The 23,442-nt window shown below is 36.3% G+C and overlaps 1 protein-coding gene across 2 annotated transcripts in view; it reads left to right on the forward strand.

The window, feature by feature from the left end:
• Positions 1–23,442, forward strand: part of RELN (reelin) — a 545,649-nt gene that overhangs the window by 422,582 nt on the left and 99,625 nt on the right. For both annotated transcript variants that reach the window (XM_044679411.1, XM_044679410.1), the window contains exons 29-34: positions 7,532–7,689; positions 8,665–8,872; positions 10,880–10,956; positions 19,382–19,540; positions 19,872–20,060; positions 20,585–20,858. In XM_044679411.1, the coding sequence (XP_044535346.1) occupies positions 7,532–7,689; positions 8,665–8,872; positions 10,880–10,956; positions 19,382–19,540; positions 19,872–20,060; positions 20,585–20,858 (1,065 nt within the window). The remainder of the gene's footprint in view (positions 1–7,531; positions 7,690–8,664; positions 8,873–10,879; positions 10,957–19,381; positions 19,541–19,871; positions 20,061–20,584; positions 20,859–23,442) is intronic.

The raw sequence follows: 23,442 nt of genomic DNA on the forward strand, positions 1-23,442 counted from the left end.
GAATTTCTTCATTTAACAATCCATATGCTTAGCTGCTTCACACTCTCAATCAAAAGCCAAAAGATCATAAATGTTAGTAAGCAGTTTAATTATATTTGATATGAGGGTAGTGAACTTCCACCTCTACCCCCTCAAACTAGGACAGAACCTCATTCCCACTGGTACTCACTGGGCATGTGGATATTGGGTGAAATAATCAGAAAATTCAGCTACTTCAATAACCAATTGACTCCTTTGCTCTAAGCAGAATCTGGGTTTGAGCTACTCCTGTAGTTCACTGCTGAGTACTAGTTTAGTTCCAATTTAATAGTGGCAGGCATCCTGATCCTACCCTATGGCTATTCTCTACTGCTCTTCCTTGACTCAGTTGAATAATACTATTCCTCATCCACAAGGCTATGATGTGAAATCATTAGATTGAGGTTCTTTGAAAATAGGGAGTACCTTTTGTCTTTTTGTATCCCCCAGCACTTAGCACAGTATCTAGCACATAGTAAGTGCTTAATGGATGTTTATTGACTGGCTGCCAGAATACTCTTGCTCCCATGCTTGAGTCTGCCAGCTTTTCTAATGCAACAAGAAGTGACTTCACTGGCCAAAGAGGAAGAGATTCTTCCCTTGGCCATCATCCCCCAAGCCTACACCCAAAGATGTCTTTCATCATTTCTCTTGGGCATATGGGAAAATAACTTTAGAAATCATACATTTCTTGTCCCCAAAAGCCTTCCTGATGAAGCCTGAGGTGTATCAAGGGAACAAGGGGGCTGAAGGAATGGGAAAAGGTGAAGTACACAAGTACTTGCCCCAGCCAAATAGCTTTGCAGTATATAGACTACTGTTTTAAAAAGAGTCTGGGAAAACTTTTGAACTCAAGTTTCTCCTTGTCTTTGTAACTTTGATAGATACCCTTAAACTCTACATGGCTATTATTTCTCCTTATCAGTAATACCAATGTAGTAGTTTTAGGTGGCTTTTTTACATGAGAAAATTACATTTTAAAGTTTGGAAAATGTTTTGTAAGGGAGGAAATGGATAATACATGTATTACCATGTACCACAGACCAACAAACACAAATAGATATTTGCTGACTGTTGTTCAGTCATGTCGGACTCTTTGTTGATCCCATATGAGGTTTTCTTAACAAAGATAGTGGAGTGGTTGCCATTTCCTTCTCCAGCACATTAAAGCACATTGACTTGTCCAGAGTCACACAGTGAGTAGTGTCATATGAGTGTTCTGCATCTCTCACCTCAAGGATGGTTCCAATTCAATAGTTCCCTTCCAGGCCTCACTACCGCCCAGAAGTAGATGGGTAAGAGGCTAGAGAGCCTCCTTCAGCTTGGCAGCACCATCTAAAACAAACACCAGAACTGTCATTTGCTCAGCTATGCAAGGTATGTCTAGATAGGTAAATGGGAGCAAGAGAGGAGAAAAGCAACTTTCTAGTCTCTCTGTGTATCCTTTCTTTTCCTCAGTGAGTAATAAACAAGTGATTCATAAAACCTAAAGTGGACTGAAAGATTTACTAATGAAACTCTTAAAATTGTCCAGCTAGGCAGTGAATAGAGCCTTGGCCCAAGAGTCAAGAAGAAGTGACTCTAGGAAAGTCTGACTTAATCCTTCTCATCCTTAGTTTCTTCATAGGTAACATGGGGATAATAATAGCACTTACTTCATAGGGTTATTGTGAGAATCAAATGAGATAATACCCATGAAGGTTTTTGCAGACCTTCAAGCACTATATAAATTCTAGCTATCATGCTATCATTAATATTATCAGGGGTGGCTGGGTGGCTCAGTGGATTGTGAGCCAAACCTACATATTTCCTAGCTCTGTGACCCTGGTCAAGCCACTTAACCTCCATTGCCTAGCCTTTACTGTTCTTTTGCCTTAAAACCAACATATAGTATCAATTCTAAGATGGAAAATAAGGGTTTAAAAATATGATTATTATTATTATTATCATCCAACAAGCAACCAAAGGAGTAATTTTCCCAGTGAGAAAATATTGCTTATTCTCTTATACACACATAGACATACATACACATGTAATTCTACTCCCTTTCCAATGCAAGCAGAACAAAATTTTGTGTCAGTACTTCTACTCCCAAAGATTTATTTGACTTCAGCCCAGTCCCAGGTTGGCATCTGTTCTACTGGTGTCCTGAGCTTGATCCCAATGATTTGCCTAAAGCAGTCCCCTTCAAAACACAGCTTCCTAACAGTCTAACTCCAAAGGAGGTTTGAGGGCTCTTCTAATACATTTTTCAGCCTTGTATGAGGCTATGTAGATCATGCTTGTGTTCTATGCCTTACTTTCACTGTTTCTTTCAGAAACTCCTTTCAGAAACTCTCACGCCCTTTTGCTGCTCTGGATAAGAGTGGCCCGCCACAGTGAAGAAAGCACCATATGCCCTCTTTTTTAGTGGGAGATCCGTATGCTGGAAGTATTCTCATGTAGCCAATAAAATCTACACAAAGCTACATGGCTTCTGCCAAGGACCACAAATCTGGAGCTTAGTGCGGTTGATTTTCCCAAAGCCAACTAATGACAGTTGGATGTGAAACAGCAGAGTCTATTTGACGTTGCTTATAGTAACTTGATCAAAAAAGCTGCGTATCAGAAACAACAGAAGTTCATCCCAGCCATCACAGATTGGGCCAGTACTCTGAGGCTTCTGACGTGTCTGTATTACTTTTTATGGAGTTGGGCTATTGGAAGAGAGTATTGACAGTCTTTTCCTGTTGGAATTCAGTTTCTTTGGGTTATTTTGAATGCTGTCCAGGCTGTTTGATGGCATTTTTTTATAAAGAATTGGCTATCAGAAAACTCTAAACATGTTTGCATTTTAGCCTGGGAAAATGGTTTATTTTTGTGCTGTCTGTGGCATATTCAGAAGCACCCAGATTCCTCCAGATGGGCTGTTAGAAAACTGAGAGTTTTAGGTGTTAAGCACATGGAGATATTTTGCCACAAGGCAGTCTGCTTGTAATGGCTACTAGAATATCGGTTCCCCCAGAAATAATGCAAAGCTAATTTTCACAAAGGTGGAGACTATTTGTCTTAATTTTCCTGATTCTGCATTCTGCCAGGGGAAGAAGTGGCTTGTCACAAATATGTGTTGGCAGATCACTTCTCCACCAACTGAGATATACACAAAAGAGCTACAGTACAACACACAGCCTGCGCAAGACCCCTCCACAGAATACAAAACTATAATGGTGTGCTTCTGGCATATTTGCATGGTGTTCTTTACATTTGCCCAGTGTTTTTCAGGATATTCATTCCTGCACCTGTTCATAGAACAACAAATGTGGGCATGAAAATGAATAGAGGCTAGAGAAAACCAGCTTTTCTTCTCTCTCTTCTCTTCTTCAAGGCATTTGCCCGAGCATGGAGGTATATCTGCAAAGGCAATGTAATAGGGAGAAGGCAATTGAGAGAGAAGCATCCCTGGAGAAGAGAGAGGGATTTTTAACATGAAGGGTTTTGCTTGAGTGCTGCATTTGACTTGGGGACTGGAAATGAAAGAGAAAAATTATAGATTCTTTCAATGTGACTTCCTAGAGCAGAGAAAGAACATTTTTACTGGGAAATCTATCTAGACCAGGAATCTATGAATTTGTGTGTGTTCTCTATAGAGTATATGCATACATATATGTATATGCATATAGAACTATTTCAATTACATTTAAGTCATTTTAAATATATTTTAAATGCAATTATTCAAATTTCAGTATAACTGAAATAGCTATCCTTGATACAGTCAATGAGTCAAAGGCAGAGGATAAGATGAATCAGAGTGACTTAAACCACACCATTCTGCTACTACTACATGAGAAGTGTACTAGAAAGAGCCTGAAATCAGAACTACAGGACTTGAGTCAAATTCCGACTGTGATTTATTATTGGTGTGATTTAACAAAAGCTATTTCTCCTCCCTTGGCTTCAATATTCTCATCTGTAAAATGAAGAGGCTGAAATCAATTGACCAATAAGCCTCTTTACAACTCTACAGCCAGGGTCCTATGAAATACTTTCACTTTTAAAATATAATAATGAAGCCCTTAACCTAGGTTTCCTCTTTTTTTTTAAACCCTTTTCTTCTGTCTTAGAATCAATACTAAGTATCATTTCCAAGGCAGAAGAATGGCAAGGGATAGGCAATTTGGGGTTAAGTGACTTGCCCAGGGTCACACAACTAGGAAGTGTTTGAAGTCCAATTTGAACAAAGATTGCCCCCACAGACACCCCATCTTCAGATCTGGCTCTCTCTCCACTGAGCCACCTAGCTGCCATTCCTAGGACTTTTGAATCCAATAAGTGTCTTTTGAATTACACTTTGCTGATTTTAGACTAAGATCTCTGAATTAGATATATTTTTCCTTTGCATTGCTTTAAAGTTCTAAAGTGATGCCTGTTATCTTTAAAAATTTTCCCCCCTGGAGGGCAGCTGGGTGGTTCAGTGGATTAAGAGCCAGGCCAGAGACAGGAGATCCTGGGTTCAAATCTAGCCTCAGACACTTCCCAACTGTGTGGCCCTGGGCAAGTCACTTAACCCCCATTGCCTAGCCCTTACCACTCTTCTGCCTTAGAACCAATACCCAGTATTAATTCTAAGATGGAAGGTAAGGGTTTAAAAAAATTAATTAAAAAAATAAAAATAAAAATAAAATTTTCTCCACTGGAGAGGAAATATAAACGCCATATCCCCTTTAGGTGCCTAAACAGGAACTTAGATTTATCTGTTTAAAGTATTTATAGTCAGTAGGATAAGATTCTCGAAAGTCAATCTTAATCATTTGAAATTTTTGAAGCTAGTAAACAACAGGTGTTTGTTAAATCAGCATATTTGCCAAGAATAGATGATTTAGAATAACAATACAAAAAGATTTGCAGTTCACTGATTGTTAAGTGGCTAAAACTCTTTAAGAATCAAAAACATAATCCTGTCACTATATTTACATACATAATTTCTCCACTTTTCCTGCTATTTTCACTCCAATGATGGGGAAGAATAGAAATTATTTGAACATCTAAGTCCTCATTCCCTGCCATACTTAGCTGCTTTCATTAACCCATCATATTTTCTATGCCCATTTACTAAAGAACAATACTCATAGAATACGAAAATTTGTTGAATGCTTTATTAAAGTCTAGGCAAATGCTTTTCCAAAACATTTCCCTGATCTGAGAATTCTGTCAAAAAATAAAATTAGTTTATTCTGGCATGACCTTCTCTTACTGAAGCCACTGATTCTTCATGATTCTTTGTATAGTCATACTTACTTTTCTGAATGCAGACCACTTCTAGGCACAGATCAGAGAGATATAGCTTTAATAATACACTATTAAATTTTTCTAGAAATCAAAATAATTTCTCTTACCTAAAGCTTCCCCTCATTGGTTGCCCTCCTTCCATTGATATGAAATAGTCATTAGGACAAGTCAAAAAGTTACTTTCCTGGAAAATAGTAAGAATTTAACAAATTCCTTTTTATTCATTTATTTTTGACAGAGGGAGAAAAATTCAATACATATATTAGAGGAACAAAAAATTAATCCTAAACCATGATACCAGGCCAGGATTGCAAACTGCTTCTTTCTGTACAAGTGATCCATTGTATTCACTGATGAAAATAGCATTCTTGTTATCTGCACCCAAATATTTAATACCATATTGTCTCCCAGCCCGGATTTCCTCATATAGCTTCACAAAATACAATGTAGTCTGCCTCTCATAACCTCCTTTACTGTTTCTATTTAATAAAGTATACCTTTCCTGGGTCATATTCCCACCATAGGTCCTACACAGATTTTTAATATATCCCACCTTCTTCCTTTTAATATCTATTTGAATTTTTACATGGTTGCCCAAGGAGAGTTGGGTGTTCAAGGAGGACTAGCGCCTCTGGAATAAAGGCTCATCAAGCCATGTTCAGGGCTATTTATCCACCTCTGGTATCTTATTCTTCTCTATTAATCTGCAAGCCAGAATCCTTTTCTTAGACATTATTCTTTGACCACTTCCCACATCTTCCTTTCACTTTTGAAACTCTAGCTATAATGAAAATACATTATATCTTTAGTGCCTCCAGTTTCTTACCTAAAACATAATTTCTTTAACAAAATTTTCCAGGCAATATCAATTTCTAAGGCCATATCAATTACTATTATGGGTGATTACATATATCACCAGAAATGGGTAGTAGTTATCAGATTTAACAAGGCTTGAAAGGTTCTGCCCCACATGCTAATTCTATACCCAAGGAAGACTACCTTTTCTACTTTTATTATCAAATTGACATTTAACTGCCCCAGTTCCTCTCATAAGGGAATCACCAACCACCACCAATATTTATCTCTTCTTCTCCATCTCTCTTCTCTCTTCCTTCAGTGATTAAGAATGCCAAGAACCAACGATCCCACCTCCATCATCTTCCCCATGTCCATTCTCTACTTGACTTTGTCACTACAAGTAGTCTCTCATCTCTTCTTGTCTTGTTTATCATAATAGACTCCTTATTAGTTCCCTTTCTCCAGCCTAACTTCTCCTTTTGTTGACAACACTCACTCCTCTACTTATACACGTACTTTGAGTGACATATCTACCAAATAAAAGCATAAACTGCTAATGGTGTTCATTTACCTTCACAATCTGATTCTAATACATCTTTTCACGTTCTGAGTCATACAACTCTCTTTTACCTACTTCACATTCTAGCCAAGTGGGACTTCCCTTCATCTCTTATTCTTGTTTTTGCATATACCACATCCATTGCCTAGAATAGAATCTTACAATTTCCATCTTTTTAAGTCTTTCTCTTCTGTCAAAATACTTCCTATTCCCTGAAGCCTTCACAGCATTCCATTCTCCCAAGTGAAAATTAACTTTAACTCTACAAGTTTCTTATAGTACTTTACTTGGATTTTATTCATTGTTCTCATTTCATAGTTACTCCCCCAAATAGCGCTGCAAACTCTTTGAGTAGAGTTTATTTCATATATGTTTTTGTGCCCTAAATGCCCATTACAATATCTCAGAAGAGCTTTAATAAATATTTGTTCAATGAATGAATGAATGAGAAAGATATAATGAAGGAAGGAAGTAGATAGGAATAGAGGAGTATTTATCCCATCACATCATATGAAATATCATCATGATCACATTCATGTAGCCATATGGTCTAATATCCTATCCAACTGCTATTCACATTTCACTTTCCAGTCTCAGTTACCCAAATGAATAGCCATCAGTCCATATCTGTGGGACAGAATATTCATTTCTGAGTTTCCGTTCCTTCTACTCACTGTCCCTTCTATCCTTCCCCATGCACTGGGATGCACTGAGTTGGGAGCTGAAAGGAAAGCTGTATAGTGAGGGATAATCAAGCTTATCCATTTCTCTTGAATTTGCCAGTTCGCCAGACCTATCCAAGAGTCAACTTTTGGTGTGCTTAACAATGAGCCACTTCACAAATGGAATAAATAATAGCAATACTAACAAAGCTCTTGTTTTTCCAAACAGCAAAACCAGATTCCGTTGGATCCAGGAGAGTAGTTCCCAGAAAAATGCTCCTCCATTTGGGCTAGATGGAGTTTATATCTCTGAGCCTTGTCCCAGTTACTGCAGTGGCCATGGGGATTGTGTTTCAGGCGTCTGTTTCTGTGATTTGGGTTATACAGGTAAGGATGGTTTGATTGTTGTTGGATGGGGAGGTAAGGATGAGTATATGTTTTAATAATAATTCAGCCCTGATTAAGGCAAGTTCAGACTATACTATTCTCCTCTAAAACTAAAAACCATAGAAATCAGGCAAACAACCAACCACTTTGATCTAATGGATATTATTGTTCTGGAGAGAGAGAAGAAAAGCCTATGACATGAATTTCACTGGTGGGGGAGGAAGATTTTTTGTTAAAGATAGCTACAGTTGATGGGTCAATAGTAGTAGTGCTAAGAGAGAACATTACAAGAGAACATATGAGTAAAGTGTTCTGACTATAACTTTGTATGTTGATTCAAAGGAAAAATGGGAAAAGCAGCTGATAGTTAAAAGCAGGATAGAAAAAAATAAATTTAAAAGGCTGCTCTAGAAAATATTTGGAGGAACTTCAAAAGGATTTCTCTGGTTCTTGGTCCCCTGGCCTTGAGATGGCACATGACCAAAACCAAACATATGTTGTGACAGGCCTTCTACAGCGAGTGCTGTTCACTTGTGGTTTCAGAGATGGTAGGTTTTGTTGTTGTTGTTGCTTTTTTAAGTTGTGATTGACACAACCAATTACATTTGCCACCCTGATGAATCCTCTATTTAAGGAGAGCAGCAACTCGGCATGTTTAATCGTTATAAATATAACAAGTTTAACCTATTTCTCCCCAAATTTCAAAAATTTTATCACAGCAACTTGAACTGAGAAAGCTAAATTCCTTATGTCTCTCCCAATGATAAAACATTATTTAGAAATAGAAATAATGTTATCACAATCATCATGATGACTCTTGGCAAACAATTTGGACAAATACATTTTTTATATCATTTCCATAAAAATCTGATGCAAATATAAAAGTATCTTTTTGCCATATTCTGAATCTACCTCTAATATTTCTCAGTTTCAATAAAGCATTTCCTAAGTTCTTCTTTTTCTTTTTTTTTTAAGCTGCATATGGAACCTGTGTATCTAACTTACCTAATCACAGTGAGATGTTCGACAGGTTTGAGGGGAAACTCAGCCCTCTCTGGTACAAGATAACTGGAGGTCAGGTGGGAACAGGCTGTGGAATACTCAGTGATGGGAAATCTCTTTACTTCAATGGGCCTGGAAAAAGGGAAGCAAGAACTGTTCCTCTGGATACAACAAATATCAGGTTAATAGAAAATTACGTCTGCCTCTCAAAGCGCATAGCATTCATCATGTAATAGATTGCCCAATTCTGTGCTCTACTCTGTGCTTAAGATCCCACGGAACTGACTCTTTGGTTCATTGCATGATAATTTCCCCCCAGAGATCTGTATTAAATAGACCATGGCTTCTTCTTAACTTGAGGTCCATGAATTTGCTTTGGGTTCCGGAGATGCTGGCTTCCTTTAAAAAAAACACACATTTTGATAATTATATTTTAATATAATTGGCTTGCTTTGTAATCCTGTTTATTTTATTTTATTTGATGCATTTAAAAACAGCTTTCTGAGGGCATCTGGGTGGCTCTGTGGACAGAGAGCCAGGTTTGGAGGCAGGAGGTGCTATATTCAAATTGGACCTCAGGTGCTTCCTAGCTATGTGAACCATGGGCAAGTCACTTAGCCTCCATTGCTTACCCCACACTGCTCTTCTGCCTTGGAACTGATATATAACATCAGTTCTAAAACAGAAGGCGAGGAATATGTTTAAAAAGTTTTCCATGGGCTTCACTAGTCTCCCAGAAAGATCCATGCCTCAGAGGAATATGAGAGGCAGACACAGAAAGCCACCCAGACAACCAAACCTGCCAACCTTGCTCTCCTTGCCAATATACTTAACTTTATAGTCACAGTACAAGGTCCAGTGGAGAGAATCCCAGCCCAATGGCTTGGCCTGTCTTTGTTTTCACAATCAACCTTTAGGCAGCTTGAGTCACATAGAGAGATTAGTATCTCCATTAGGACTATGCTCACCAACAGCTGCTTTCCTGCCTTTATTGTTGAACTCCTCTGCCTCTGTGATGATGATAACTGAATCTCAAAAATGGAAATGCCCTATAAAGATCCCTACAAACACAGGAAAACCCTAGGAAGCACTAACAGCTATTTCTCAAGTTGTCCATGAATTTACTTTGTAAAAAAAGAAGAGGGAAGAACTTATAAAAAAAATTGTTTTTTGTAATGAACTGAAAAGTGTGGAATGGATGATGCTTTGGTGAAATCGCCACAGGGCTTGGCCACTTCAAATTCTAAAGGGTACACCATTAATTCTGATTTGTCTTGAGGGGAAAAAAGAAGGGAAAATGTGTAGGGACAAGTTTTTGAAACTGCCCCCATGTGATATAAAATACCTACAGTGACACCTGCTGGTAAAACTTGCTTTAATTAAAAGATTATATACCCTCTCTACACCTAAGTGGTGGTTTTCTAGTAAGAAGCAGAATGCAAGGGGGAAAAAAGAAAAGAAAACTAAAGGCATCTTCATTATTTACAAAGTATTTTTACAGTATATATTGTCCAAACAAAACAATACGACATATAGATTGTTTATAGACCTAGTTTTGTACCCATCCAGAACTCTACATCACATATCACTCAATTCAAAGAGTTCCTTTAAATGGGGGAGTGTGAGAGGAAAAAATTGAAAGCACTGGTATACAAAATCACTGAGGCACGAAAGGGAAATCCACATGCTTTTTGTTACAAATCCAAATTTACAACGTGTAGGTTTTCTCTGAGTCACCAAAACTCACACAGTTTATTTAGAAAAGTAATCTGGCCCAAAGCAAGTATAAAATTCAATTTCCTATTATCAGAACTAGAAAAAAAAATATCATTTCCTGGACCTTATTGGCTGTGGATTTCACAAATTTTCATTTGAATTTCCTATGTTAAATAAACCAGGATGAAAGTCTGTTTTGAGAACTATATTTAATAAGGTCAGAGCTGTCTTTATATATTGTTTTTCATTTAGGTTCATTTTACTTAAAGAAATAACATTATAACAGCAATTTGAAATATACTAAATGACTACAGAATTGAACTTGTTACAATCTAAGCATTTTCTAATGTCCATGAGTACTTGTGCTTTTTAAATATTTAAAATATGGATAAATTATTTAAAGGTAGACATGTAGAAAATAGTAAATTCTATTTCCACCTAGTCTTAAGTAATCTGTGTTTGTTTTTCCCAGACTTGTTCAGTTTTATGTACAGATTGGAAGCAAAACTCCTGGTGTCACCTGCAGCAAACCAAGAGCTAGAAATGAAGGTAATTTTTTTTCAATCAACAGAATAACTACTACTAGCAAATTGATGCATATTTTTTCTTTTAAAAAATTTATTTTTTTCTAATTACATTTAAAAATGATTTTTTTATATTTGTCTTTTTTATTGTGAATTCCAAATTCTTTACCTCCCTTCGTTCCCTCCCTCCTCATTAAGAAGACAAGCAATTTTTTTTTCTTTTTGATGACATTATATTTTTAAAATATTTTCCATGTTTACATATTTCATTTTCTTTCCCTCCCCTCAACCCTCTCAGATCCAATGAGCATTTCAAATGGCTTGTACAAATGTTATCACTTATACCTATTTCCATATTATTCATTTTTGCAATAGAGGAATCTTTTCAAACCAAAACCCCGAATCATATATCAATATAAAAATGATAAGCCATTTGTTTTTCTTCTGTGTTTCTACTCCCAGTTTTTTTCTCAATGTGGATAACATTCTTTCTCATAAGTTCCTTGGGATTGTCTTGTATAGCAAAGTTCATTACTTTGCATTGTTCTATAGTGTTTCGTTTTCTATGTATAATGTCTTGGTTCTCTTCATTTCACTTTGCATCAGTTCCTGGAGGTTCTTCCAATTCATATAAAAAATCCTCCAGTTAATCATTCCTTATTGCACAATAGTATCCCATAAGATACCATAATTTGTTCAGCCATTCCCCAATTAAGGGACACCCCTTCATTTTCCAACTTTTTGCCACCACAAAGAGCAAGACTATAAATATTTTTGTACCAACATTTTTCCTTATTATCTCTTTAGGGTACAAACCCAGTAGTGGTATTGCTGGATAAAAGGATATGCATTCTTTTAAAGCCCTTTGGGCATAATTGCAAATTGCCTTCCAGAATGGTTGGATCAATTCACAACTCCACCAGCAGTGTATTAGGGTCCCAACTTTGCCACAACCACTCCAACGTTTATTATTTTCCTTTACTATCATATTAGCCAATCTGCTAAGTATGAAGTGATATCTCAGAGTTGTTATGATTTGCATTTCACTGATTATAAGAGATTTAGAACACTTTTTCATGTGCTTATTGATAGTTTTTATTTCTTTATCTGAAAATTGCCTATTCATGTCCCTTTTTCTTATAAAGACTTTTTCCCTGTTGCTTCCCTTCTAATTTTGGTTGTATTGGTTTTGTTTGTATAAAACCTTTTTAATTTAATGTAATCAAAATTATTCATTTTATATTTTATAATAGTCTCTATCTCTTGCTTGGTTTTAATATCTTTCCTATTCTATGTTCACCTAATTTTCTTATAGTTTCCTTCTTTATATTTAAGTCATTCTCCCATTCTGAATTTATCTTGGTGTAGGGTGTGAGATATTGATCTAAACCTAATCTCTCTTATACTGTTTTCCAGTTTTCCCAGCTGTTTTTGTCAAATAGTGAGTTCTTGTCCTAAAAGCTGGGAAGCAGCACTATTTTTAATTGCAAAGACTTATAAGCAATCTAAATGTCAAAAAAAATGAAGAATGTTTACTCATATTGTGCTCTGATACTGTAATGGAATACTATTATGCAAATAAGATTGACAATAATGAGGGAAATATGGACTTCTGAAAAATGTAACATGAAAAAATCAGAACCATAACAGAGTAAATACTGACTCCAATTATATAAGAAAAGCAATATATAGGGATTATGATTGAGCAAAAAATCTTGATGAGGACAAAAGGTATGAGTGAAAAGCTATGCACTGAATGTAATGTATTTAAATGGAACTAACTGAAGAGTATCATTAGCTACATTGATTTTTAAATCATCAGTACTATTACCTATAAACCTCTATTTGTTAATGTACAAAGTTTTAAAACATGAACCTAAAGCCATTCAACATTCAAAATCTGATACTCAAAATATAATCATACATAGAAACTGAGTGCTTTCTGTATGCTCTGAATGACTGCCAGAACTAAGAGATATAAAAAGTATAAAAATCCTCTCTTCTTTTTAAGAAAATTACAATCTAGTTGGAGAAACAAAATTAACATAAAAATTTTAAATACTAAATTGTAAACTCTTGGCTATGGGTTTAAGAAAACTTCAGAACAGAGGAAGGTCATTGAGGTCTAGAATAGCTAGAGAAGTTTTCATAAAGGTGATAAATTTGTTAGGATGGACAAAGAAAAATTATATAAAAATGTAAAAGAATTTGAAATACTGTTCTGTTGATACCTTGAAGAGAGTAGGGGGAGGAGTAAGCTGGAGGTGGAGAAGAATAGCAACAAACAGACCATCTTAGTAAATAGTAATACAACCAGTTTTGATAATTCCTGCAGAGAGATCTAACTAGTAAACAAATTACAATGTGTGAAGGCCTTTTGGATAATTTTTGTCTAAGGCCATGTTAATCTTCATTTCCCTCGAGCTCCATTTCTTTCCTGACTTCCCTATTGCCTAAGCCCCCAACACCTCATGCCTTTTGCAATATCCTGCAATGGTGGATATGCCTTACCTGAAGCCTCCCCCCACTACAGTCCATTTTCATATTCTTTGAAAATTTCCAGAAATTCTTGAGAAATTTGGATTGTGGAGAAGTAGGTCTAGGAAGCCCACAGTTACTGAAGGAAACCTTCCTTGATCCTACTTTCTTCTAGAATCTATTGATTTTCTCCCATTTATCCTGTATCTATATTCTATCCCATATCTCCATTATCCTATAATTTTTTGGTACATTGCTGTTTGCTTGTTGTCTCTTCCATTAGAGTGACTCAAGAATCCTTGAAGAGCAGAGACCAACTCTTGTCTTTTCTTTGTATTCCCTGGGCTTAGCACACTACCTGGCCCCTAGTAGGAACTCAACAAATACTTATGACTTTACTGTTAATGGCATCATTATTCTGCAAGTCACCACAGAGAGAAACTATGGCATCATCTTTGATATTTCTTTTTTTCTCTTTTTGTATCTAAATTCTGTAAATCCCTTCCGTTCTTCATATCCACTCACAACATCCATAAAATCTCACTTTTCAGTGGCTCTCACATTTCTTTTCATTCCTACTTGGCAGGTCTGAATCTCTTTTATATATGCTTAGACTGCTATAATAGCTTTGTAATTGGCCTCCCTGCCTCCAGTTCTTCTCCATACATACTATCCTGTACAGTGCCACTAAACAAATCTCCCCGACATATGGCTTCTTTTCTGCCACTCCTCTCTTCAAAAATTTCAGCAGATCCCATGATTTTGTTGGTATACAAAATGTTCAGTAAGGAAACACCCCACCAATGAAAATTGGTGCCTTCTATGCCGTACATAGTTGCCCAGGGTCATATAGCTAGTATGTGTCTGAGGTTGAAGTTGGAGTCAGGTCTTTCTATCTCCACAACTGGCTCTCACTCTACCATGTCATATTGCCTCTGATTATTTCCAGAACAAAGTACAAAATCCTTATCCTGTGATCTGAGATTGTGTACAGTCCACCCAAATGCACCTTTCCTGCTTTGTTTACCAGGATTATCCCACATGAAGCCACCTTTCTGGCCAAAATGATTCTCTTTAATACATGTCCTGTCCTCCTCTCCTTGTTTTCTCCATTCTCCACAGGTATGCCTTCTTCCCCCAGTCTACCTTCCACATACCACCCATCTCTTCAGTTCTAACTCCAATTCTGTCTTCTCCACAGAGCTGTCATGGCACATTCAAGCTGGAAGCTATAGTCTCTTTGCATTTGTTATGTCACTTATCTCTCATTGCCTTGCATATTTGATGAGCCTTGCATATCTCTAGCTCCCTAACTATACAATAAAATCTCCTTGAGGGCAGGGACCCTGTTTTATATTTCTTTGTATTCCTCAAAGCATTTGGGGCTGTGTCTTACTGATAATACCTCCTTGCTTATCAAGAGAATAAAAGCTATAGAGCAGCTGCTCAGTCAATATCTGTTGACTGATTGATGCCATGAATTTGAAGTAATAAATTCAGTAGCTTCATCCTGGAGAACCTGGAGAACAACTGTACATATTTTGGTTTGCTTGTTCATCTTTTATCTTTAATGTTCCATTTAAGGAATGGAAACAGACTTGGGCATTGTTTTTAAAGAGCAGGATCTAGAAGCAGACATTATTTGGGAAGAGAGAGCAGAAGAATCCCATAGACCAAAGGACCCCTGTGTGGTGCGAATCTCAGAATGATATCCTACCTCTGATATATATTAGCAGGTGGGATTAAGACTGTAGGGAAGAGTGCTGAAAGGAGGTTGGAAACAAGCACCTTTTTCTCAACCAGCCTCAAACCGTTTTACTTCATGCCCTCTGCATAATTTGCATCCTACAGTCAGTCACTTCTCAGTCTTTTGTGGAAAACTGGCTGTTAAAATGTAAATCTGCTAAATCCAAGGGCAAATCTCTTACAGGGATGAAAGTAAAGATTTTTGGCTTACTCAAGCTGAAGCATCAATCTGCATATTTGGAATTAAAATCAGAATTGGGCTATTTTCATTAAGACTGGGCAGAACACAGATGCAGTTTCAATGTAAAAAGAGATGTTTTACATGTCTTAAAACAGTCAATAGATGAGCTAAAATTACTTGGTTTATTCAGACATACAATGTGTTCAATGACACAGCTAATGAGGATCAGCAAATGGAATAAAATTGAATATTGCCATTTCCCTCCCTTGTGTTTTATCCACACATTAACACTTCTCTGAGCTTGGCTTCTTTGATTATCTTCTATAATGGGACAGATTATTTCTGCAGGGCTTTGTTACTATCTGTGGTGAATAAAATGCCCCGAAAGAGTTAATTTAGTAAATGTCAACTTTTAAGACTATCAAGGCGCTTTGTCCTAGAACGTGAACTAGCCAGTGAGATTTTATGCTTCTTAATCAACATTTATTCTCTCTGATATTACCTGCATTGTTGATCCACTGACAACTAATTTTTTTTCTGCTTTTTCATTTTTCTAAAATATATTTCATTCAAAATTAAGAGCCCAAGACAGGCAAGACTTTCACTGAAAAAAATGTTACTATGACCAGCATTGTTATGGTGGCATACATTTATTTATTTTTTAACTAAAACCCTTACCTTCCTTCTTGGAGTCAATACTTTGTATTGGCTCCAAGGCAGAAGAGTGGCAAGGACTAGACAATGGGGATTAAGTGACTTGCCCAGGGTCACACAGCTAGGAAGTGTCTGAGATCACATTTGAAACCAGAACCTGGCTCTCAATCCCCTGAGCCACCTAGTTGCCCCACAGTGGCATACATTTATAATACCTGTTTTTGAGGAAGGCTAAGGCTGATAGATATCTTGAACCCAGGTATTCTAAGCTTTGCTGGTATAAGCCAATCAGGTGTCCAGTAAGTTTGGCATTAATTGGCAAGCCTCCAGGTGCAGGGGGCCCACCAGTTTGTATAAGGAGGGAGAAACTGTCACAGGTCAGAAATGGAGCAGGTCAAAGCCTCCATGCCAATCAGGATGAGATGGGGTCTTTGAATAGCTCTTATCCTTCTAGTCTCAGAGAGATATACAAATCAAGGAAGCAATAGGAACACAGTGAAGCCCATCAAAAGAGGGAGGAAGAGAAAGAAAAGGACTAATATGCTCAAACTCCCATAACTCCTGAAACCCAAAAAGATATAGTCTGAGTCAAAATTAGGATTGAATACTGAAGCTTTTGCTAGCTAGCCTAGCCCATGTATGTTTCCTTGATCCAATAGATAAAGGATAGAAATCAGACTTGCCTCTGGTTTTCTGTGTGCTTCATCTTGGTCCTGCTCCTCTGAAGATGAGTTTCTGATTTGAGGGCACATGATCTTCATTTATCCTTGAGAATAACATTAATACCACAGAACTAGGAGTAGAGCAATCATAATTCCTTACATTGAGGATGCATTTATCTCTTTAATGAATTTGATGATGATGTTTGCATCAATTTTTATGAATCTACTTTGAACTTCCTAAAGCTTGTGTCTGTACCCTACTTATTCTTTCTAACACCAATTCATGAATAAATTCTTTTTCATGATAATCACAAAAGGGAGAAGCAGAATGAAATGGTAGATAAAAGTACCAAACAAAAGATAGAGTGGATCATGGGAAGCAAAATATGTAATTTTAGTTGCATGAAATTCAGAAGCTTTTGCACAAACAAAACTAATGCAATCAAAATTAGAAGGAAAAACTGGGAATTAGGAAAGTTTTTGACAGCAAGTTTCTCTGATAAGGCCTTATTTTTCAATTATAACAGGAACTGAACCAAATTTCTAAAAACAAGAGCCATGCCCCCAGGTGATAAATGGTCTAAGGATATGAACAGGCAGTTTTTAGAGGAAATCAAAGCTATCAATAGTCTCATGAAGAATTGCTCTAAATCACTATTGATTAGAGTAATGCAAACTAAAGCATCTCTGATATATTACTTCACACCTAACATTAGCTAACATAACAGCAAAAGGGAAATGACAAATGCTTAAGGGAATGTAGAAAAATTGAGATACTAATGCACTATTGGTAGAGTTGTAAACTAGTCAAGCCATTCTAGATAATAATTTGGATCTACACCCAAAGAGCTATAAAAAAGTGTATACCTTTTGACCCAGTAACACCACTACTAAGTTTATAAAGTTTTCAAAGAAAAGTGGGGAAAACCTATCTGTAAAAAATATATTTATTTATAGTAGCTCTTTTTTGTGGTGGCAAAGAATTGGAAATCAAAGAGATGCCCATCATCTAAATGGGGGATGGCTAAAACAAGTTGTAGCATATGATTATGATGAAATACTATTGAACTATAAGAAATGAAAAACAGGATGGTTTCAGAAAATCCTGGGAAAACGTATGTGATCTCATGCAAAGTAAAATGAGTAATATTATAATGATGTTCAACTGTGCAAGGTTCAGCTATGCTGATCAAGGCAATGATCCAAGACAATTTCAAAGGACTTATGATAAAAATGCCATATACCTCCAGAGAGAGAACTCATGGATTTTGAATATATGTTGAAATATATTTTTACTTTACTTGTTTTATTTTTGTCTGTTTCCTTTTGTAACATAGCTAATATGGAATATGTTTTGCATGATTTCACATGTATGTTCAATATCAAATTGCTTAACTCCTCAAGAAGTATAAAGGAAGAGGAAGAAGAGAGATAATTTGGAATGCAAATTTTAAAAAAATGATTGTTAAAAATTCTTTTTACACATAATTAAGAAATATTTGATGAAATAAATTTAAAAATAATAATAAGGGCAAGCATATGGCTCAATGGATAGAGAGCCAAGTCTAGGGACAGGAGGTCCTGGGTTCTAATCTGGGTTCAGACACTTCTTAGCTATATGATTCTGGGCAAGTCACAACCCCCATTTTCTAGCCCTTGTCACTTCTTGCCACCAATATATAGTATTGATTCTAAGAGATAAAATAAAGGTTAAAAAAAAAAAGAACAACACATTCTCATTCCATAAATATCTGCTAGTCACTCAATCAGTAAAAATGTATTAAGTGCTTACTAAGTCAGTCAGTCAATAAACATTAAAAGCCAGTACTGGAAATACAAAGACAGGAAAAAAAATATAATCATTGCTCTCAATGAGTTCTCACAGTCTAACAAGTAAGACAATATGCAAACTGTATACAAATAAACTAATCAATAGCTTAAAACTACACTAAGACCTTAGGGACATCCTATATGATTATAGTCTTGCCCTTCAAAGAAAAATGCTTCTTCCTGCCTTGATTATAGTTTAATTCAAGTTCAACAAATATTTATTAAATACGTTATAAGCACTGCTATGAACTGATGATACAAGGATGCAAATAATATAATGCCTATCCTCGAGAAGCTTACATTCTTTTCTTGAATTATAATACAGACAAGTAGAATAGAAAGAGGTCAAAGCAGAAATCAAAGTTCTGTAGGAAAATGTGTGGAAGAAAAGAAAGAACCAGGGAAAGCTTTAGAAAGAGGTGATATTTTTTTAAAAGATTTGGGATTCTGGAAAGGCAAAGGTTGATAGAATGAATTCTAAATATGGGGAGGAGGGGAACTTGAGCCAATGCACAGAGACATGAAATGGAAAGTAATATACAAATAATGATTTGGCTTGATTGTAGATTGAGTAAAATAAGGATGAAAAGTGCTCCAGTAAAAAATAAACTGCAAAAGGGAATATTAAATCTAGCTTAAGTCTTGACAAAATAGAAGTAAAATCAACTTTACAAAAGGTTGGATGAAACAAGAATATGGAGAGCCACTGAAGGTGGTATAGTTAATATTATTCAATATTATTTTGGCAGCTTTTTGAAGAAGGATCAATGGGAGATGGGAGAAACAAGGAGGAGAGAAATCACGAAGTCTAAGCAAGAGAAAATATCAGGCAAAAGGCTGATGGGTGGTGGCTGGGTGAATATCTAGCTAACAGGATTTATCTATCTTCTCTTATCCAGGACTTGTAGTACAATATTCAAATGATAATGGGATACTGTGGCATTTACTTCGAGAGCTGGACTTCATGTCTTTTCTGGAACCACAGATCATTTCCATCGATTTGCCACGGGAGGCCAAGACATCTGCAACAGCTTTTCGATGGTGGCAACCCCAACATGGTAGGCTACAATGCACCAAAAAGTTTGATTGGGCCTTTAATTTAATTTTAATTTAACTAATAATTAATTTAATTTAGCATGCAAATAATTATATTAATTTAATTTATTAAATTAATGATTAAAATAAAATTTAATTTTAAATTTAATTTTAATTTATCTTTAATTTCAAAATATATCTGATTTTGCTGTAAAGGTGACAACAACATAGAAATTATATCTTATTTCTGTGTCAATTTCAAGACAATTTTGATCCTCAGTTACATTTATGAGATATATTAAATAATGTTACGCAATGGCATTCCACTAACTATCCATTTTTTTCTGATTTCAGGAAAGCACTCAGCACAGTGGGCTTTGGATGATGTCCTTATAGGAATGAATGACAGCTCTCAAACTGGTTTTAAGGATAAATTCGATGGTTCTATAGATTTACAAGCCAACTGGTATAGAATTCAAGGAGGTCAAGTAGATATTGACTGCCTCTCTATGGATACTGCTCTGACATTCAGTGAAAGCATAGGTAAATGGAATTTACTCTACATATTAACATAGGGAAGATATAAGTTTTGTGGAGCTCCTCCCTCTCTCTCTGCTCCCGGGAAGACGGTTGTGGAGGTTGGATAAGAGCCAGGCAGGAGAATTTTACCCACGTGGTTTTACTTAGGCTTTATACTTTTGTTCTTTTATTTCTTCTACTTCAAGTGATTACTAATAAACCTTAAAAATTATAATACTTGGAGTCATTGGACAATAATTTAAATCTTAGAATAACTTCATATTTTTAACTTGTAGAATTAATAACTTGAAGCCTGTTATTGTCTATACGCCTGGAAGTAAAGTATTTTGAGTTAGCGACTTTTACTACTGTTTTCATAGCATACAAATAAAAGATGAGTTAATGAAAAGGAAAAAAGTCAAACCAAATATATACAAGAATATAATTTTTCTGTTTTCTAGTTCAAAATTTAGCTATAAACATAGAGCTTCAGTAAGCAAACTAGAAAAGATTGATTCCTCCCCTACCTCTTTTTTTTTTTCTTTTAGGAAAACCCCGATATGCTGAGACCTGGGATTTTCATGTTACAGCTTCCACTTTCATCCAGTTTGAGCTGAGCATGGGCTGCAGCAAACCTTTCAGTGACTCCCATGGTGTGCAACTCCAGTATTCCCTAAACAATGGGAGAGACTGGCATCTTGTCACAGAAGAGTGTGTTCCTCCAACTATTGGCTGTCTGCATTACACAGAAAGTTCAATTTACACCTCGGAAAGATTCCAGAATTGGAAGCGAGTCACTGTCTACCTTCCACTTTCTACCATGTGAGAATTATCATGTTGGCTACATGTCAGAACTTTAAGCTGTACTCATCTAATTTTAAAAAATGTGACCCCCCTGGGGAAATCTATGAATCTTTCTTGATAATTACATATGGAATGTGCTGGGTGGGTGAAGGAAGGGGGAACACAGTACTTTAGATTGCATTACTAAATGGATTTAAATATAATGCGATCAACTAAAGGATTTCAAAAGTTCCACTTCCTTAAACCTTGCTGCTGACAAGGATAACTGCAGACTGAATATTCCTTTTAATGCCAAATTATAGTCAAAAGCCACAATGCAAATGAGTATTGCCTACATCCCAGATGGGTACAACTTACATCTCTCTTGTACATAATAAAGCACAATGTAGCCTCTCTGATACCTCTTCTTAAAAGCCAGAAACCTTCAAGAGACAACCATCTTGTTTTACCCTTCATCATGTATTCCAGATTGCTACCAATCACTTAGCACAGTGACTGACATACAGCAGGTGCTAAGTAAATGTTGACGGACTGACTGACTACTCCTAGCTAATGGTATTGTTTCTGGTGAATTGTAACTGTTCTCAGAGTAGAAGTCAACGGACTTCTTTTGGTTTAGGATACTGGCATATTACAGGTGCATTGACCAAGTTGCCTAAATGGAAGGGCAAAGACATCTTTTATTATTTCAAATTTGAAACTCTTGCCTGATTTTTTCCCATAGTGAAAGACTGAAATACAAGAAATGCCTTAGTACCAAAGATGTTAAATGACCCTATTAAGTGGCATAAGATTTCAGTGAAATATCATATTATAACATGATGTCAGAAAAGAACTCTTCACCTAAGCTAGTGCATCATCTGGTAGTACTATGAAACTTGAATGTGACCACAGCACACATAGGAAATAATGCCTCTGTCAAGGAGGAGATGTAGTATTTATTTCTGCTGGTAAAATGATTTCATAACATGAAGGATCATGCATTTCTTATTTCTGTGTCAGTGACAAAACAATCTGATCTTCAATGATCCATAGAATCAAAGCATATCCCATAGAATCCCATAGCTGGTAGATGCCTTAGAGGTCATTTCTCCCAACTGCTTCACTTTACCACTCAGAAAATAAAACCTAGAGTGCTTAAATGACTATGTCAAAGCCATACAATCACTCACTAGCAAAGTAAAGACCAGAACACAGTCCTGTTGACTCTCAGCTTGGAATTTTTTTCTATTGAACTTCTTCAGCTCCCAAATGTGACAGTGGATAAAATGAGGAATCTGGAGCCAGAAAACTGAGATACACATATTCCACCATTTCCAACCTCTGTGACAATGGGCAGGTCTGTCTGAGCCTGACTTCCTCATCTGTAAATGTAGGGGTTGGACTCAATAGCCTCTAAGGTCCTGGCCAATTCTAAATCGATATTTCTATGATTCCATGATCAAATAAATTATTTAAAGTTAAAATCCAAATGGGAAAGTATCTATTGTGCTAAAGAGTCAGCTGCCTGTTTTTTATGCTCTGCCACCATCACTGGGGATTTGGATTATAATCTTGAGGCCAAGCCCCTTTACCAAGCACCTCTGCTTAGGAATTCATGTATTTTCATCAATATCACACACAACTCAGTAGTTTGGTATGCAGCAAACTAATACAATTAGTGTTGTATGCAGCTTTGTTGTTCAGTCATTTCTGGCAGGTTCAATGCTTTGTGACCCCATTTGAGGTTTTCTTGGCAAAGATACTGGAGTGGTTTGTCATTTCCTTCTCCAGCTCACTTTATAGAGAAGAGCTTATATCTACTGGGAATGGCAAGTTGTAGTTAATCTTGCTGGAAAGGTGAGATAATAATATCAAGAATTATGCATTTCTTATTTCTCTCTTGGTTTTAAGACAATCTGATCTTCATATTTACATGGAGTATAAGTTTAGAGAGACCAATATAAGCTTGGGGGGGGATATATATGTATATATATATATATATACATACACATATGTATATGAGATAAGGAAACTGAGGCAAATAGAGTTGAGTGTCTTGCCCAGGATGACACAGCTAATAAATGTCTGAGGCCAGATCAAGAAGATGAATCTTCCTCCCTGTAGGTCTAGCTGGTATACAGTATACTAATATCATTCTATGATTCTTCAGGACACTATCTATAAATGCCTAACCATTATATACAGCTTTCTTCTAGACTTGAGCTGTGTAGAGCTTAGGAAGTGTCATATTTAGCCATTCTCTGAATCTAAACCATTTTGTCCAGCACCTCGAGTTTGCTTTCTTCCCAGCCAAGTTCTCCTCATTCTCATTTTGTTGTAAATCTGATCTAATAAGATCTTCCTACTTCCCTCTTGATTCTATAAATCTCACCCTCCTCTTCAAGATGAACAATATACTACAGAAGACCCTTTGAAATTGGAGCGCAGTAAGTTTATGGTTTCACCACCCTTCCCTGTCTATTTTTCGAGATACCCCTATATTTTTTTGGGTGCTCCAGCTGAATACTATCTTAAGACTAACTTTTCATGGCTCCTGCTTTTCACTTACCTATCTGGGCATGTTCCTCTCTCTGTCTCCATCTTTTTAATGTGTTGATTT

The sequence above is a fragment of the Gracilinanus agilis genome, chromosome 5 (genome assembly GCF_016433145.1).
Source record: "Gracilinanus agilis isolate LMUSP501 chromosome 5, AgileGrace, whole genome shotgun sequence".
Taxonomy (NCBI): Eukaryota; Metazoa; Chordata; class Mammalia; order Didelphimorphia; family Didelphidae; genus Gracilinanus; species Gracilinanus agilis.